The following is a 17,766-nucleotide window of genomic DNA, read 5'->3' as shown; positions in this document are numbered from 1 at the left end:
AAAACTATCTGCACGGGTAGATACCACTGGAGGGAAAATATGTTTTTGTGATTTGGCTGAACACACCCTTGATATTTAGCATGCAATGTTTACCATGACTGCATGTTATCATTAAATATTAGCATTTTGACATAATCACATTCAGCAAGTAACCATGACAACCATTTTAGCATTCTAACACACGAGCTATTGAAGTGAAATAAAATGAACATGTAAATCTGACCTCACAAACACAGGATGAATGCCCCTGCCTGTATATATTTACATTTTTTTTTTTACATAAAATACTGAAAGAACACCAGAGAAAAAAATATTAATTTAAAAAGAGTTTCAGGGTTTTTCTTTGTAGTTTGAAAAAAGGAAATAATTCAGACAATTGTGTGAATATTTTTCATTCCGATTGAACTTCTGCCTGCATGGCAACTTATTTTTTAGTGTTCTATAAACAGTATGATATCAGGCCTGGAATTAAGTAACTTTTAGGGCAAAGCCACTTTGGCCTTTGATAAATACAAATTTATTGGGGCATTATGGCCAAAATGTAGGCCACCAAGGCCAAAACCAATGGTGCAATAACAATAAGGGATAACTACATTGTATGAAGACAAAACCGTATATAATCAACAATTAGGAGTCAGTGTATTGAAATAGAGTTTATTAAAACTATACAGTGAATGTTTGACTTTTCCACAAAATGCTTTCTGATTGATTTTTTTAAAAATGTGAACATTCATTATATTAATTGTTACTGTTTAATAATAAAATAAAGTCTATAAATGGGATAAGGGTGATCGATCTGAACAAGTTTCAACACCCGTGCAACTATTAACATTTAAGATCATAGGAGCAGTCACAAAAATTACTTAACACTTTTTTAAACGATAAATATTAAAAAATACTGACGTACTGACCATCCTGACTTCTCAAGGAGAGGCTCGGATGAGAGCTGCGAGTCATGTAACAGCCGACAGACTGTCCTGATCTGTCTTAACTGAGAAGTGACTGCTTACAGAGTAATGGATGTGTGCATGTGTGTGTATGTGTGTGTGTCTTTGTGTTTGAGTGTTAATGTTGCATCACGCTAAAATATTAGCAACCCGTAAGATCTCACAGCAAGTTACAAACTTTATGTACATTCGTAGTTAGCTAACCGTAAGCAGCAATATCCTGGTTAGGCATGCCAACAGTTAACCACCAAGATTACTTTTGACCAGTTACACATGTCGGTCTATAGCTTAATTTGCATAAACACACTGCTAATGGCTGGACAATTACATGCTCACAACATCAGATTTGTAAAACTGGCTCCTACATGGAGTGTTGCAATACAAGTTGTTTGTAGCATTAATGTTGCTAGGCTAGCGAGTGTCATAAAGTCTGTTTATAGTGAGGGTGTTAGAGTCAGTCAGCTCTAAAGGTGTTTTGTTAGTCCAGTTTAACCTGCAGGAGTTTCTGAAGTCTTGTGTAGTGTGTTTTTCTGCCATGGAGGAAATAAATTCATGACAAGTAAAAACGAGTCCAAAGCATCTTCTGACGTCTCTACTGCAGAAACAGAATATGTCAAGCTGCCAAATACAACTGTGACAGATGATAAGGAGTTCAAAAAGATAAACAGGCAGTCTGATAAATGCTAACAGCTGGAGAAAATAATTTTATTGTCCAGTGTTTAGCCGCTTGTGTTTACCACATGACGTTGTTAGCTAATGTTAGCTTGCGTGCTAGCTGTTAATGTCATACATATATTTGTGGGAGTGGGAGAAATCTTGTGCTATTGTTGATGTCCAACATGATGACGGAGACATTAGGGAATGTTAAGTCTGTTTATTTGCTGCGTCGCATGTAGTTTTAAGTGGAAAACCTGCAACTCTCATTTAAGGGCACAACGGCCAGTTCATAACAGGGCATAGCAAATCGGCCGTGTGGGTAATTAATTTTAGAAGGGGCTTTACAGCCACACTCCGGGGCATCCATGGCACTGGCTGTTTGGCTGTGGTATAATTCCTGCTCTGTGATAGAGATATAGAACTTAAAACTGTTCCCTTCAAAGAGACTGTCATCCTTTGATGTCAATGTACTGTTTGCCAGCACCTCCACTAGGGCCACGGAAGTGGATATTAAATAGCAGCTAACACAGGACCTCAGCTGGCAAATTAGAACCAACCTGAACTTGTGCCAGATCATCCGACTACTAAAGCTGTGCTGTGATAGCATGTTTGTGAACAAATGGGATTTTTATGAACAAACTATAGGAACAGCCCTTGTGGCCCTTGTAGCTAACTTGCACATAAAATATTTCCTTAACAACAGCTTCTCCTGCCCTGTAGTGCCATCTATAAGCCTGTTGTACTTGGATATAAACAGGGCCAATATGTCCTTAAGCTCTTAATAATTAATGTTTGCACTTCTTTACAAGTTGGTGAATCAAAGACTATAAACCTTCATAAATTTTCCGTCAAGAGTCACTCAGTGGTGAAGTTGTTCTCTACTGGGGTCTCTTGGACGAGGCCCTTATTTCTTACTCAGTTCCCTTTTGGGATGTGCAACTGTTGTCAGATGGGTTGTGACAACCTCTTTCTATACTGTAGAACTGATGGGGTTGAATTTTCTGTCCATCACAAAGGACAAGGGGGAAACTGTCTTTGTTGACTAACCTTTTTAAAGGAAGATCATCATGCCCTCACTCAGGTCATGAGTTATTCATCCACAGACCCTCTTTTTACAATTATTATAATAAAACATCAATAACAACAACAAAAATAAACAATACCACACTACTCATAATTCTATCATGTTGTATGATGTAATTCCTCTCACATTATTTACCAATTCCCTGGTCCATGTCATCATGTCTCCCATAACGGCACTCAGCATTTTTTACAACACTATTGCTTACATGTGAAGGTGTCAGGTGAAGTGGGTGTGAGGACTGAGCTCATATAGTCTGTGAAAGCAGGCAAACGCTGCAGAGCAGCACTGCCGACACTGAAACAGACAAGGCCTCTAACCTACTAACTGTCTGCACAGGATAAATGTATGTGGATGATTCAGATTTTTGCATGTGAACTCATCAACAGATATCTGTGCTCCAAATACGAAGGATCTTCACTCTTATGGGAACACAAACTGTACAAGATTCATTGTGCCTTTTTACTTCAATAACATCAACAGTTTCATATTTTTTTTCACAGGATTCTCTAATATGTTGTATGCAAATCAGTCGCAAACCAACATCACTGTTGGACTGCAGTATCAGGAGCTACTGGGAACAGTGTTGTTTGCCATTCTGACTTCAGTGCCATGCTGTGTGTGTCTTTCCATTAATGGGACCATGTTATTCACCTTGAGGAGTAAACCTGTGTTTCGAGAGACCTCCCGTTACATTCTTCTGTATAACCTCCTTTTTGCAGACACTGTACAATTGGCACAGAGTCAGTTAATGTACATTCTGGCTGTTTGTAGATTAAGGCTGACCTATCCTGTGTGTGGTTTTCTCACCATGCTCGCCAGTCTCACAAATAAGATCTCTCCTCTCACACTGGTGTTGATGTCTCTGGAGAGATATGTAGCTGTGTGCTACCCACTGAGGCACGCTACCATCATCACTATCAGAAACACTGGGGTGGCTGTTATTGTGGTTTGGGCATTTAGTTCAGTAAATGTCCTCACTCAAGTTTTATTGATGTTAAATTTTTATTTTGAAAACCCAGAGATCCTGCAGATGAAAGACTTTTGTGGCAAAGACAGTGTGATGCTTGATCCAATATCAGATGTTTATGATAAAGCCTACACTTGTTTTTTGTTTATATCAGCCGCTATGGTAGTCACTTGCTCCTATGTTGGTGTGATGATAGCAGCCAGATCAGCCTACACAGACAAAGCTTCAGCCCATAAGGCACGTAACACACTGCTGCTGCACCTCGTGCAGCTGGGCCTCAATCTTTCCTCAACTATACACAACCCATTGCTTATAGCTATCTCAAAAATCCTAGACAGGATAACAAGTGTGCGCATACAGATTGTCCTTTATGTGTGTATTATCATCCTTCCCAGATGTCTGAGTGCTCTAATCTATGGAATCAGAGACCAGACCATCAGACCTGTTCTCATATACCATCTGTATCATCTGTGCTGTCAGTGGAGACGCTCACTGTTTCTCTAAGTTGTCCAAGCCAAAGCTAAAATCTGCATACTTATCATTTCCTAAATAATGTTGTTTGTACTCCATGCATTGTCTCTGTGCACTGCATGTTGGCACCTATGGCACCTTTATGGCACCTATTCATGTTTTTCTCTCCTTGCCAGATCTTTTCTTTTGTAGTATTAACTCTCAGATGTAGGTCGCCTTAGATACAATTGTCTGTTAAATGAAATTCTAACATTGTGTAACATCCCAGCAAACATTATTTGGACGGTGACATCATGTCTCTGGCCAAAAATGGTTCTGGTCGGAGACCAAAAACAGCAACATGCACACGAAAAGCAAATCATGAAATTCAAGTCAAATTGCTTTTTAGTGGATGTTGGCACATATTTGGAATACAGATATGCATATCTAGGTGTCAGTTTCTCCTAATAATTTGGTTTTAAAACTGTTGTGAGCAGACAGTCACATGGTGTCATTCTTTCAATGTTTAATAAAGGTCCACCTGGACCTGACTTCCAAAACCCTTCAAATACTTCTCAGAGTTTTGCTGTGCGACACATCTGTGCGTTTTTTGTTTTGTATTTTTTATACAAAAGCTTTTTTTTCACATGAATTGGTTGTGAGTAGTTTGTCCCAGAGACTTCCTCTCCACATAGAACAACATTGGGCATTATAAGTTTTTAACAGTTTAGCAGTGCCGTGGGCTTTATTTGGGTTGATAAAAGTTTTGAATGTTTTATTGTTGAGTCACATATATTCATCATGGATGTATTATCTTCATATTTTTGATATGAGCATAGCATCATCTCACAAGAATACATGTTGTTCAGCACGAGAGTTGAAAGCTGAGGATTTGCAGTGCTGCTTGTTTGGAAAAGCAACAGGAACAAGAGGATAGAAATGTGCAGAAATAATACTGTTGAATAAGTTTGCTTTTATGTTGGCATGTATATTCTATAATGCTCATGTTGATAAAGAGTTCAGTGACTTAGAGCCTCTGTTTTCCTCACAGAGATTTGATGAGGACTGTCAGCAGTTGTTTGACATCCTGGAGTGAACATTAGCATTGGCCTTCTGCAGCCACTGGAAACTGAAGGAAAGTGCATCAAATGGAATTAAAAGTTAAAAATTCAAATTTTCAGATTATCTACAAGAAGCTTTACTTTTGCTAATCATCTTTTTCTGTGACGTTTATCCAAATAAAATACTGTTGCACGTCAATATTGACGCAGTGTGTTTCTGACAAATGATGCATATGTCTTGTATTAAAGTGTAACTACACCTGTAGGTCTGACCCTAACTCCACCCATTGCATAATTTTGAAAAATGCTGAAAAAGTGGGCGAAGGGCTGAGAGGGGGCCAGGAGGGGCTGAGGAGAGGAGAGGGAGGGAAGGGGGGAGCGTGGCTGTGTGAGGCAGGAGGGCAGGAGTTGCTCAGTGACATATAATTATAATAATAATTAAAGCTGCAAGCAGCGATGATCAGGCCCTCGCACCTTTGCACACGTCGGGGCGAGGCGCAGTCGAAGGGCTGCTGTCATGGGCATGTAGATGTCTTCAGACCCGGGTTGTTTTCAGACAGTGCAAGAAGGAGATAAACATCACTTCCTTTGTCCACTATCTTGTCTGCTGCCGGGGCTGTGTCGTTGAAATTTTGTAGGGGGCGCTATTCAGCCAGTTTGCATCACTGACTGAATATTGGCATGTAGACGTGTTCAGGCCTGGACTGTTATCAAATGTGAAGTTTCAGGCAGATCTGACCATGTACACTGAAGTTATAGCAATTTCCTCTGTAATGGCGAAACATCAAAACTCAACGCCACGCCATGGCCACACGCTTTAACAATAGCTAAATCTTTTGATAACTTTTGATCACAAACTAGTCTAGATGACACACACTGATTTTGAAGTTGTTAGGATGAATTCTGTAGGAGGAGTTTGTTAAAATACAAGGTATGCAAAATTGCCAAAATTGAGCACTAAATTCAAAATGGCCAACTTCCTGTTGGGTTTAAAGTTTGGGTCCAAGAGACTTTTTTGTGCATCCTAGCATGATACATGTGTTACTAATTTTTGTACATATAGGTTTAACGTGGCACGGGGGCTGCTTCGTTGAATTATTGTAGGGGGCGCTGTTGAGCCATTCTGCCACACTCATGCCTGCCACCTATACAATATTACAGACTTTAAGATCTGCCATGTGTGTGCAAAGTTTTGTGAGTTTTAAAGCATGTGTAGTCCCTTAAAAACAGCTTCCTATTTTGTGGCAAAGCATGTGTCACTTTGGCAATGGTGTTTGATTATGGGTCATGAGCTGCAGAATGTAGCATCACTAAGGTCTTACATCATAGCTGAGTCAATTTCAGGTGCATCGGCCAAATTTACTAGAAGTAATTAGACAAAGTATGATGCATGTTACTTCATGTTGACAGTAGGTGGCGCTATGACTGTCACTAAATATGGGCCTGTACATGTCTTCAGACAGGGACTTTTAACAAGCATATGAAATTTGGAAAAGATCAGACCATGTGGAGTCATGTTATAAGGCTTTGAAATTTCAGGGCAAGACATAAAAATTCGCTACATCGTCATGGCAACACCTTTCGACAAAAAGTCACTAACTTCAGAATATACAATCTCCAAGGTCTTGAGGCTATTCTGAGTAAATTTGAGGTGGATCCGATCACCGTGCTACCCACAGGGCCTCAGAGCGTAAAATATGTAGCTTCCTATTGCCAGTAGGTGGCGCTATGACACAGATCCAATATTGACACATGGATCTGTTCAGGAATCTGTTCTCTTTTCAAGCGCAAAAGGTTTGGGTCTCTTGGGATCATGTATGCCAGAGTTATGGACAATTTTCATGGTGAAGGATCGAAATTCATCACCTGGCCACGCCCCCCTGGCAATGTCGAACACTCACCGTTTTGAGTTTTCATCTCCAAGGTCTGTGGATCATACTGACTGAATTTGAAGTTGCAGAGGTCAAATCTCTAGGAGGAGTTCATTAACGTATGCGGGCTGGAAATGGCAAAATCGGCGCCAAAATTGCAACTTTGATCCAAAATGGCCGACTTCCTGTTGGACTTAGGGTATGGTTCCGGAGACTTTTTGGTGCATCTGGTCATGATATATATGCACACCAAATTTCATTCTTCTACGACAATCTGTATCGAGGAGCTCAATTTTCTTAATTTTCTAGGGGGCGCTATTGAGCCATTTTGCCCCGCCCATGTTTGCAACCTACAAAACATTAAATTTTTCGCCACCTCTGATGTATGTGCAAAGTTTAACAACTTCTCATGCACGTTTAGGCCCTAAAAATGCATTTGTTTTGGAAGAAGAATAATAATAGAGAAAAATTCCTTCAATTACAAGAGGGCCTTCACACCGCTAGGTGCTCGGGCCCTAATAATAATAATAATAAGAGGAAAACAAACAACATATAAATGACATTTAAACAAGCCAGAAGTCAGAGCTGGAAACCACAAAAACAACAGAAATCCTCCTGACATCTTGCCCTGCAGCTCTTGAAAGGCACAATATATAATTTCTGCTGCTAGGTGTCTCTCAATCAAAACAATAACAAAAGATGGAGTTTGATGACGTTATGAAGTAGCATGGGATCATGGTAGTTGTTGTCTTTATTGTTAAACAACCAGCTTCTTCGAGTTAGGATTACTTCAGTGTTCATCGTTCAGGATGTTTTTACCGGGAGCCGAATTATCCGCAGAGGTCTCCTCCTCTCCAGAACAAACATACGCAGGGATTAAAACCGGTAAAAACACTGAATAAAGCAGTTTCATGTAAGAAAAAATCAGTGTTTTTCTGGTGCTGTTTGATGGGCACAGGATGTCTGGGAGGGGCTGCTAGTTGAGCTGCTGCTAACGTTTGCTCAGCTTGCTTCTCTGATAACTTAACATCCAGATGTCCGATGACTTAAATCCTTCATCCAGTTAAAAGATACAGTTAAAAATCACCACCATGTGGCTTAAAACCGAATAAAAGTCCATTTATGACAGTTTCTTGTGGACAACCACAACACCGATGTATTATTTTGTATGTGAATACTCTTTGGGAGATGCCATTGAGCTCGCCTTGGACCAGCCCTTCGTTATGCTGCTATAGGCCTAGACTGCCGGGGGACTTCCCATGATGCACTGAGCTCCTCTCTCCTCCTCCTCCTCTCCATCTGTATGCATTCATGTAACATCAATGCATGTCACTAACTTTGCTTCTTCCCCGGAGTTTTTTGTGCTTTCTCATCTCACAGGAAACCCTGGGTTGCAGGCCAAGCCTTTGTGGTCCTGTTGGCGTCCTTCCCTGGCTATTGCTACTGCTGTTGCTGCTGTTATTGTTATTGTTATGATTGTTGTTATTCTGTTCCCCTCCTCCCCCTTTTCCTCTTTCTGTCTCTCTCTCAACACAACCGGTCAAAGCAGATGGCCGCCCGCCAAGAGCCAGGTTCTGCTTGAGGTTTCTACCCGTTAAAGGGGAGTTTTTCCTTACCGCTGTCGCCAAGTGCTGCTCATGGGGGAATTGTTGGGTCTCTGTAAATTAAAGAGTACGGTCCAGACCTGCTCCATGTGAAAAGTGCCCTAAGATGACTTTTGTTGTGATTTGGTGCTATATAAATAAAAATTGATTGATTGATTGATTGATTGATTGATTGATTGATAAATCTGTTCCCAGATCCTGTTCCCAGGTATTTTTGATTTGGGTTGGGAGACTTAGATTAGCCGAGCCCATGGACCCACAAATAACAGTCGGGCGGCTGGGGAAATGAGGAAACTGTTAAATCTCTAATTTGGAGCCAGTGTTTTCTAAGTGCTTTCTAAATTGGATCCATATTTTGAGAGAGCAAGTCACAACTGGACTGGTGTTAACAAATGTAGAAGGGAGGGGAAGCTTTTCCATAAAACACAAATTTTAATTTGGTAAAAGCAGTTAGGTGACATACATGTACATTATCATAAACAAAAGTTACTATATTGTAACTGTACAGCAGAGCCCGATGAACGTTCGCCCTGCCACGACATGTCATCAGACTGCCTCACTGAACCCAAGTGACTATAGGTTAGTCACCGCGGCCCTCCTACTACTTTACAATTCCAGCTGAGAGATGGCCCCTTTTCCACCAGATACTCTAGAAACGAGAGAATCTCTCCTTTCCTCACACCAGTGTTGGAATCCCAACCACTTTGCAAGCAATAGTGGATCCTGCTCTCACTGCTTGGATGGTCTGCACCACTTGCACATACAGTCCAGCCTGCATCAGCCTGTCTCTCTCTGAAGCCAAGCCTGGAGAGGTTGGCCCATTTTGGGTGGCCTCCTGTGACAGGGCCCCTCAGACTTGGGGGATGGACCAGGGCTGGGCTGCCAACATCTGGGGCATTTCTGCATAATACTGCATGATACAAACTTCAAGGCTAAACAATGTCGTATGGAAATGGAAACATTAAAAATGGTAATTATAAGTAAGTAAAGGAATTACAAATTATGACAGCCAAATATAATAAATTATTGTTCAGTAAAGTTGTTAAAAGTTTAATGTGGCTCAAACAGTCTTCCTATGATCAGGGAGAAACATGTAAAACTGTCTGACAGGGCAATCACTGACACAATAACAACTACAAGGTGACCTGACCTTAAACCCAATGGAGATCAATAAATCATTCACGTTTTTATGTGTCCCCAAATGACACAAAATGTCAAAGTTTGTTCTTGGATCAGATGCAATTTCAGACTTTGTCAGAAAGTGGAAAGCAGAAATTGGACCGTAGTTTAACAACAGAGGATTTATCAGAAACCATTCAGAGTATACAAAGTGGAAAAATACCGGATGGCTTTTACAAGCCAGGAGGATAATTGCATTACTATGGAAGGTCAAGGGTCAAGGACACTTTTATCATTTCCCTCAGGAGAAAATTGTCTTGGATAAAGGGGATGGATAATAATAAAGGGAACTTGAGGCACTATTAGAACACCTGTTGTATGAATATGAGTGGTTATAGTTTTAATGAACTACATAGACCTCTAGGTGTAACGTTTTCATGGCCATGTTTAAAACAGTCAAAAGCAAAAACCCTTACAAAACCACAAGAGAGCAATTATAATTGACACTACATTTCTAATAATTACTTCAAATTGGGTAGATGCTGTAGACATAATAACATGGATCAGTGTATCACGTGTATCAAGTGTATCATGTGATTGTGTAATGTGAAATGAATGTGAGGAGAGAGCTTATAAACAATATGTGAGGGCAGGCAAACCCTACAGACCAGCTCTGCTCACAGGGACATAAGCATGTTCTCTAACCTGGTAATGTATGTGGATGAATTTGGGTTTTGCATGTGAACTCAATGTTATTCTCTGCTCTAAAGGTGACATATCTTTGCTGTTCTAGGAATACAAACAAGAATAGTTTGGTTTTTGCAGTCCTCATCAACAGATTAATATTTTGCATGTCTCTTGGATCCTTTTCTAAAATGTCAAATGCTTCTCAATCGCTGACCACCACCACTGTTGGACGGGGATTACTGGAAAGAGTGATGTTTTGCACTCTGACCACCGTACCATGCTGTGTGTTCCTCTTCATTAATGTGACCATGTTATTCACCTTGAGGAGTAAATCTGTGTTTTGTGAAACTTCACGTTACATTCTTCTGTATAACCTGCTATTTGGAGACACAGTACAGATGGCAGTGAGCCAGTTACTGTACATCATTGCTGCTTTTAGATTAAGGCTGACATATCCTGTATGTGGTGTTCTTGTCATGCTCACCAGTCTCACAATTGAAATATCTCCTCTCACACTGGTGGTGATGTCTCTGGAGAGATATGTAGCTGTGTGCTACCCATTGAGGCACACTATCATCATCACCATCAGAAACACAGGGCTGGCTATCGTTGTAGTTTGGACGCTCAGCTCATTAAATGTCCTCACTCGAGTTCTTTTGCTGTTAGATTTTCCATTTGAAGACCTGGAAAGTGAACAAATGAAAGATTTTTGTGCCATGGAAAACATGTTGCTTGGCCCCATGTCTGAACATTATGACAAAGCCCACACTTATTCTCTGTTTATATCAGCTAGTGTGGCAATCACCTCCTCCTATATTGGTGTGATAGTAGCAGCCAGGTCAGCCTCCACAAATGAAGCTTCAGCCAACAAGGCCCGTAACACACTGCTGCTGCATCTGGTGCAGCTGGGTCTCAGTCTCTCCTCAACTTTACACAACCCCTTTCTCAAAGCTATCGCAAAGGTCTTAGACAGGATAGTATTGGTGCGTATTCAAATTGTTATTTATGTGTGTGTTGTCATCTTTCCCAGATGTCTGAGTGCTCTCATCTATGGTCTCAGAGACCAAACCATCAGATCCATCCTTATATACCATCTATGCTGTCGAATGAAACTGAAAGCCAAGGCTGAGGTCGCACCTTAAGATACATGCAATGTATCCTAAAGGATATGTTCACTTTTTTCAAGTCTGTCTTAAAATAATATTCACATGCTCATAAGCACTGTAATCCCTTGTGGTCCCTTCCTAATGCAATTCAAATGTTATGGATGACTAAATCTAGAGTCTTCATTCTGTACAAAAATGCATTCTGTAGTTTAGCTGAAGCTAATATGAGATCTGAGTTAAATCAAGTGGCTATCTTCCAAGTTAGTCTTTTCAGTAAAGATTCCCTGGAAAGTGGGGTGATTTATAGAATGAAGTTTTGTGCAGAATGAGTGTAGTTGATTTTGTCCTCCCCATCTCTTCCATTGGAAACATGTTAATATGGGATCTCTGTGAGGTCACCATGAAGGGTAGGAAAAACAAACAAAAACATTTTTAATGTATATTTTGGCATATGAGAATTGTTTCAAGACCATTGTTTTATTGAAATATGGAATATGGAGTGAGAGGATTATATCTTAAAATGTTGAAGTGGGATTTGCTGCACTTGATATTTATGGTCGATGGTTTATAAATATTTCTGTTAAACAAAATAAAGTAATGTGATTTACCATTTAACCTTTAATAGATTATATATATGACAATTAGAACAAGGAACAGAAGAAGAAGAACAGAGGACATGCTGTAATTCAAAAGTGAATAAAGTAAAATAAATATCTTCATCTCAATGTTAATTTCTGGACAAACAGTGCCTCTTATTATTTCAAGATTGACAGAATTTATTAATCTTATTAATAAATATTAATCTTACTCATAAGATCAAATTTTTGGTAATTTACTGTGGTTCTCTGGCTAGCTATATTTGTGCATTTACAAATTCAAAATATACAGTAAAATATAAGGGAATTAAGAACCTACTTTGATTTGTAATGTGTGCCCTTATATAACTAACACTCAAAATTAAGAGTACAATGTTTATTACTCACAACAGTTATCTTGCACCAGCAAGCAAATTCAATAAACAGAAAACACATTATTTTTAATGTTTTTACTGACTTTCAACAGTCAGTACAGTACCAACAGTACGAGACAAGAACATTTACAGACCTTCATCCCCTCCCTGCCCACCCTCACCCAACTCAGGTCATGAAACACCATTATTGGAAAACCAATAACAAAGGTAGGGGGTCAGAAAAAGGGTACAAGAAGACTTGGGGAAAAGACAGTTGGGGGTGGGGGGCAGGGTTGTTCAATCCTCTTCCATGTTTGGTGAAATGTTGTTGAAAAGGGTTCCAGGTTTCTTGGAATGTTTTTTTCGAGCCCATGAGAGTTAATCTAAGTTTCTCAAATTTCATATTGGGGGGGGGCAGAATAACAACAATCATAACAATAACAATAAGTATAAGTAGCAATAGCCAGGGAAGGACGCCAACAGGACTGCAAAGGACTGCAAAGGCTCGGCCTGCAACCCAGGATTTCCTGCGAAATGAGAAAGCACAAAAACTCTGGGGAAGAAGCAAAGTTAGTGACATGCATTGATGTTACATGAATGCAAATGCATACAGATGAAGAGGGGGAGGAGGAGAGAGTAGCTCAGTGCATCATGGGAAGTCCCCCAGCAGTCTAGGCCTATAGCAGCATTATATAGAACTTCATTTAATCCGTCAATCGTGTGCTGGGGTAGAAGTGTGCTTCCATTTCAGTAGAATCAAATGTCTGGCCAGTAATGTCGTGAAGTCGCCAGGGCTTGCCACGTAGCAACAGGCCGGTACTAGGTGGCATGCCAAAAATGACAGATAAAGAATTAGGAGCAATATCCACATCATAAACCCAGTTTATGGTTTCAAATATGTTCGACCTGAAGGTTATTAACTTGGGACAACACCAGGATATGAGATTAGCAGGGGATTGTTTGCACAGATTGCAGGCATCAGTGACATTAGGATGTATTTTGGCCAGTCTGGTGCTAGTATAATGGATGCCTTGTAGAATTTTGCATTGAATTAACCCATGATGGGCACATATGGAGGAGGAATGGACCACGTCTAGAATATGGTCCCACTGTTCAATCGATAAGTCTGTTCCCAGATCCTGTTCCCAGGCGTTTTTGATCTGGGTGGGGAGACTTGGACTGGCCAAGCCCATGGACCCACAAATAATTGAGTTGACCTTCCTTTGGTTAGGATCCATAGTCAGAAGGACGTCAGTCAAGGTTTCAGGGGAGCAGTTGGGGAATTGAGGAAACTGTTTTTTGACAAAAATGTTCTGTGACAGCAGAAGATAGTTAAAAAAATTTTTGGAATGGCTGAGTCAAAGTCCTCATCTTAACCCTATAGAAATGCTGTGGAAGGACCTGAAGCGGGCATTTATGCAAAGAAGCTCACCAACATCCCTGAGTTGAGACTGTTCTGTGAGGAGGAATGGGCTGAAATTCTTCCAAGCTGACGTGCAGAGCTGATTAACAGTTACTGGAAACATTTGGTTGAAGTTATTGCTGCAAAAGGGGGTCACACCAGTTACTGAAAGCAAGGGTTCACATACTTTTGCCTTGTACAAATATGTAAGATTGTATAATTTTCCTCGATAAATAAATGAAAAAGTTTAAAGTTTAAAGCACATTTTGCGTACAACTAAGCAGCACATTAAGGCCATATCTAGACATCCCTTTGCCACCCCAGTTAAAAATTCCTACAACTGCAAACTAAAACCAAGAAATTGGCTCACATCACTCCAGTTCTCAGGTCTTAACACTGGCTTCCTATCTGTCAAGAACTGATTTTAAAATACTGCAGTTGGTTTATAAAGCACTGATTGGTTTAGGGCCAAAGCACATTTCTGATCTGCTGCTACGTTATGAAGCATCCGGACCTCTCAGGTCATCTGGGACATATATACTCCACATATCTGAACAAACTCCCAGAAAACTGAAGGTCTGCTGCAACTCTCCGTTCTTTTAAATCAAGACTGAAGACTTTTCTATTTGCCACTGCCTTTTCTTAAATAAAAAAAATTAATTTCTTACACTGCACTGTAACTTTTATTCTTGTATTTTATTTGTCTTATTCTATTTTAGCGTGTTCTTATTTTCTATTCTTTTAGCTCTTTACTGACTGTTTTTGATTGTATTTAAGTGTCCTTATATTGTGTGTTTCTTTTGCATATTATCACCTTGCCTTGTTGCTAAGTAAACTTGCCTTGCCGAGTTTGGCAATGCCAGGCTAAGAAAAAGTATACTGGTATGCTAAATAATTTCCAACAACCATAACAGCAGTTGCATTAGAAGAGAGTTGTTGTTAATTAGAGTTCCAGCTTTGTATCTTACAGTCAGGCCAGCAGGGTATGTGATCAGCAGGAAAGACTCATGTACACAGTTATCTGCTGGACCAGCCACTTCAAAATAGCATATTTTTATTAGAATGCTGGACTTTTTGTCAGGAGCAGACTGATTATCCACCTTAGTGTGGGCTGGACCGAGCTTCTCTACTGAATCTCCAGGCAACAGAATATACAATGACATGAACTAGAGTATTGAGTAAGAATTGTAAAGGGATTACATCATCCATCACTGTTTAACATTACTGATCTAGTTACCATACTTACATGTCATGGTATCACATGAAGTGGGTGTGAGGATTGAGATCTTAAAATGCATTTAAGGTCAGGCAAACCCTGCAGATCAGTTCCCCCCACATGGACTCAAGCACGGCCTCTAACCTGCTAACTGTCGGCACAGGGAATGTATGTGGGTTATTTTCTATTTTACATGTGAACTCAACAGACATTTCTGCAAAGATGATGGGTTTTTACTGTTCTAAGGATAAAACTGTTTAATTGTCCTTTTGTGTCATAATTGCATTGAAATTTTGATGTTTTCTTTGAGATCTTAAATGTGTTTTCCAGTTAGTCAAATTTACTGTATAACAGGGTAAAACCCTTCCGATGTATTATCTCATTTTCACAGGGGTCCGCTAAATGTCTCTTTAATATGTCAAATGCAACTCCATCTCAGACCAACATCACTGTTGGACTGCAGTACCGAGGACTACTGGAAATTGTGTTGTTTTCTGCACCAATTACACTGCCATGCTGTTTGTTTCTCTTCATTAATGGGATCATGCTTTTCACCTTGAGGAGTAAGTCTGTGTTTAGGGAGATCTCCCGTTATATTTTTCTGTATAATCTACTTTTTGCAGACACTGTGCAGATGGCACTAAGCCAGTTAATGTACATTCTGGCTGCTTGTAGATTAAGGCTGACCTATGCTGTATGTGGTGTTCTTGTTATGCTCGCCGAGCTCACAAATGAAGTGTCTCCTCTCACACTGGTGTTGATGTCTCTGGAGAGATATGTAGCTGTGTGCTACCCACTGAGGCACGCTACCATCATCACCATCAGAAACACAGCAGTGGCCATCATTGTAGTTTGGGCATTCAGTTCACTAAATGTTCTCATCCAAGTTCTTTTGCTGTTAGAATTTCCATTTGAAGAACTGGAGAGCCTGCAGATGAAAGACTATTGCTCTGACATAGCCATGTTTCTCAGCCCAATGTCTGATCATTATGACAAAGCCTTAACTTGTTTTGTATTTCTATCAGCTGGTGTGGCAGTAACTTTGTCTTATATTGGTGTGGTGATAGCAGCCAGGTCAGCCTCCACAGACAAAGCTTCAGCCCGTAAAGCTCGTAACACACTGCTGCTGCACCTGGTGCAGCTGGGCCTCAGTCTTTCCTCAACTATACATGACCCATTGCTTATTGCCATGTCAAAATTCCTAGACAGAGTAGCAATTGTGCGCATCCACAGTATTCTTTATGTATGTATTATCCTTCTCCCAAGATGTCTGAGTGCTCTAATCTATGGCATCAGAGACCAGACCATCAGACCCATCCTCATGTACCATCTATGCTGTCGATTGAAACTGCCAAGGCTGGGGTCTCAACCTACATGACATTGAATTATTCAAGCATTATTCTTATTTTAAGAGATATATATTCATTTGAAAGAAAGATCAATGTCTTTAATGTCTTTAAAATTTAAATACAGAATAAAATAATGTAGTATTGCAACAGTACTTTATATCCTTCCTGAGTTATCTATACTCTGCACATACTGTATTTGAGTTCATTGTTTTTTTATTGTTGGCAAATGCAATATGCAGAAGTGATTTTAATATTTGTATATATTTTAATGTATTCAAACACTTCACTCTACATCAACAAAGTCCCAACACTGTGGCAAAAACTTAAAGTCCCCCTCCACTTAAAAATGTGTTCTTCTTATTCCTTCACTTGGATGTTTGATCTTCACTTTGAAGAATGATGTATGTGCAGTTTGTTTTCACATTCATCTGCTGAAAGTCTCTCTGTGCTCTGAGTATAAATGAATATAATTTATTAAGGTGTCTTATTATGAACATGATTTATGACACCACAACTAGTTTGGAGCCAGTCATGGTCCAATATGCAGTTTACACAAGTGTGATGTGGAAACTTGAAGCCTGCAGTGCACAAACACTGAGAATGGACTTTACAGTGAAGGTGGAGACAGGTGGAAAACTTTTGAAATTCAAAATATTTGCATATTCATATTCAATAGAGAGGAGTAGATGTCACTATATATTGTATATATTTACTATATTTTAATTTTTAATTGTGAATTTTATCTATATATTTATATCACCTGTCTTTTGTGGTAGCTGTGTTTTTCTCATACATTGTATAGGTACTTGAGTTTTATCTTACTTTCTAACTTTTTGTTATGCACAACAACACCAAGGTAACGTCAATAAATTGGCAATAAACCTGTTTCTGATTCTGATTTTAAGGACTTTTTTTTTTAAAGAAATTCAAGCAAGGGGGTTTTCAATGAAATGTTAGATGTAATGTGTTAGTTCATTTAAGGTAGTTATTCCATTTTCCCCCAGATATTAGTTGCTTCGTCAGTAGACAGTTTAATACATACAATTATTACATATCGTAATTCATATCATTATGCCTGTTGAGAGAGTGAAGTGAAAGGTCAATCAATGTAAAACAATGTCTAAGCTACAGGTTGGACAACACAGTGGGGCTTGGAGATGTGCTGACAACAGTAAGCAGGATTGGGTATCGTTTGGATTTTAATGATTCTGATACCGATTCTGATTCTGATTCTGCTCATCAATTCTAGTTCATAATGATTCCTAAAACCGATTCTTTGAGGGGCAGGGTCAAACAG

The 17,766-nt window shown here is 39.7% G+C and overlaps 3 protein-coding genes across 3 annotated transcripts; all 3 read left to right on the top strand.

The window, feature by feature from the left end:
• Positions 1 to 3,199: 3,199 nt before the first annotated feature.
• Positions 3,200 to 4,159, top strand: LOC121910469 (odorant receptor 131-2-like). The gene has a single exon (XM_042431697.1). It carries the CDS (start codon positions 3,200 to 3,202, stop codon positions 4,157 to 4,159), a length of 960 nt encoding a protein of 319 aa, XP_042287631.1.
• A 6,476-nt stretch (positions 4,160 to 10,635) lies between these two features.
• Positions 10,636 to 11,589, top strand: LOC121910468 (odorant receptor 131-2-like). The gene has a single exon (XM_042431696.1). The coding sequence runs from the start codon at positions 10,636 to 10,638 to the stop codon at positions 11,587 to 11,589; it is 954 nt and encodes a 317-aa protein (XP_042287630.1).
• A 3,946-nt stretch (positions 11,590 to 15,535) lies between these two features.
• LOC121910467 (odorant receptor 131-2-like) lies at positions 15,536 to 16,498 on the top strand. The gene has a single exon (XM_042431695.1). The coding sequence runs from the start codon at positions 15,536 to 15,538 to the stop codon at positions 16,496 to 16,498; it is 963 nt and encodes a 320-aa protein (XP_042287629.1).
• Positions 16,499 to 17,766: the final 1,268 nt, after the last annotated feature.

The sequence above is a fragment of the Thunnus maccoyii genome, chromosome 13, assembly GCF_910596095.1.
Source record: "Thunnus maccoyii chromosome 13, fThuMac1.1, whole genome shotgun sequence".
NCBI lineage: Eukaryota > Metazoa > Chordata > Actinopteri > Scombriformes > Scombridae > Thunnus > Thunnus maccoyii.
This window is presented reverse-complemented; position numbering and strand designations above follow the sequence as displayed.

What these genes read in the sequence shown, in the direction of transcription:
- LOC121910469 (XM_042431697.1), top strand. Translation starts at nt 3,200, where the DNA reads ATGTTGTATGCAAATCAGTCGCAAACCAACATCACTGTTGGACTGCAG.
- LOC121910468 (XM_042431696.1), top strand. Translation starts at nt 10,636, where the DNA reads ATGTCAAATGCTTCTCAATCGCTGACCACCACCACTGTTGGACGGGGA.
- LOC121910467 (XM_042431695.1), top strand. Translation starts at nt 15,536, where the DNA reads ATGTCAAATGCAACTCCATCTCAGACCAACATCACTGTTGGACTGCAG.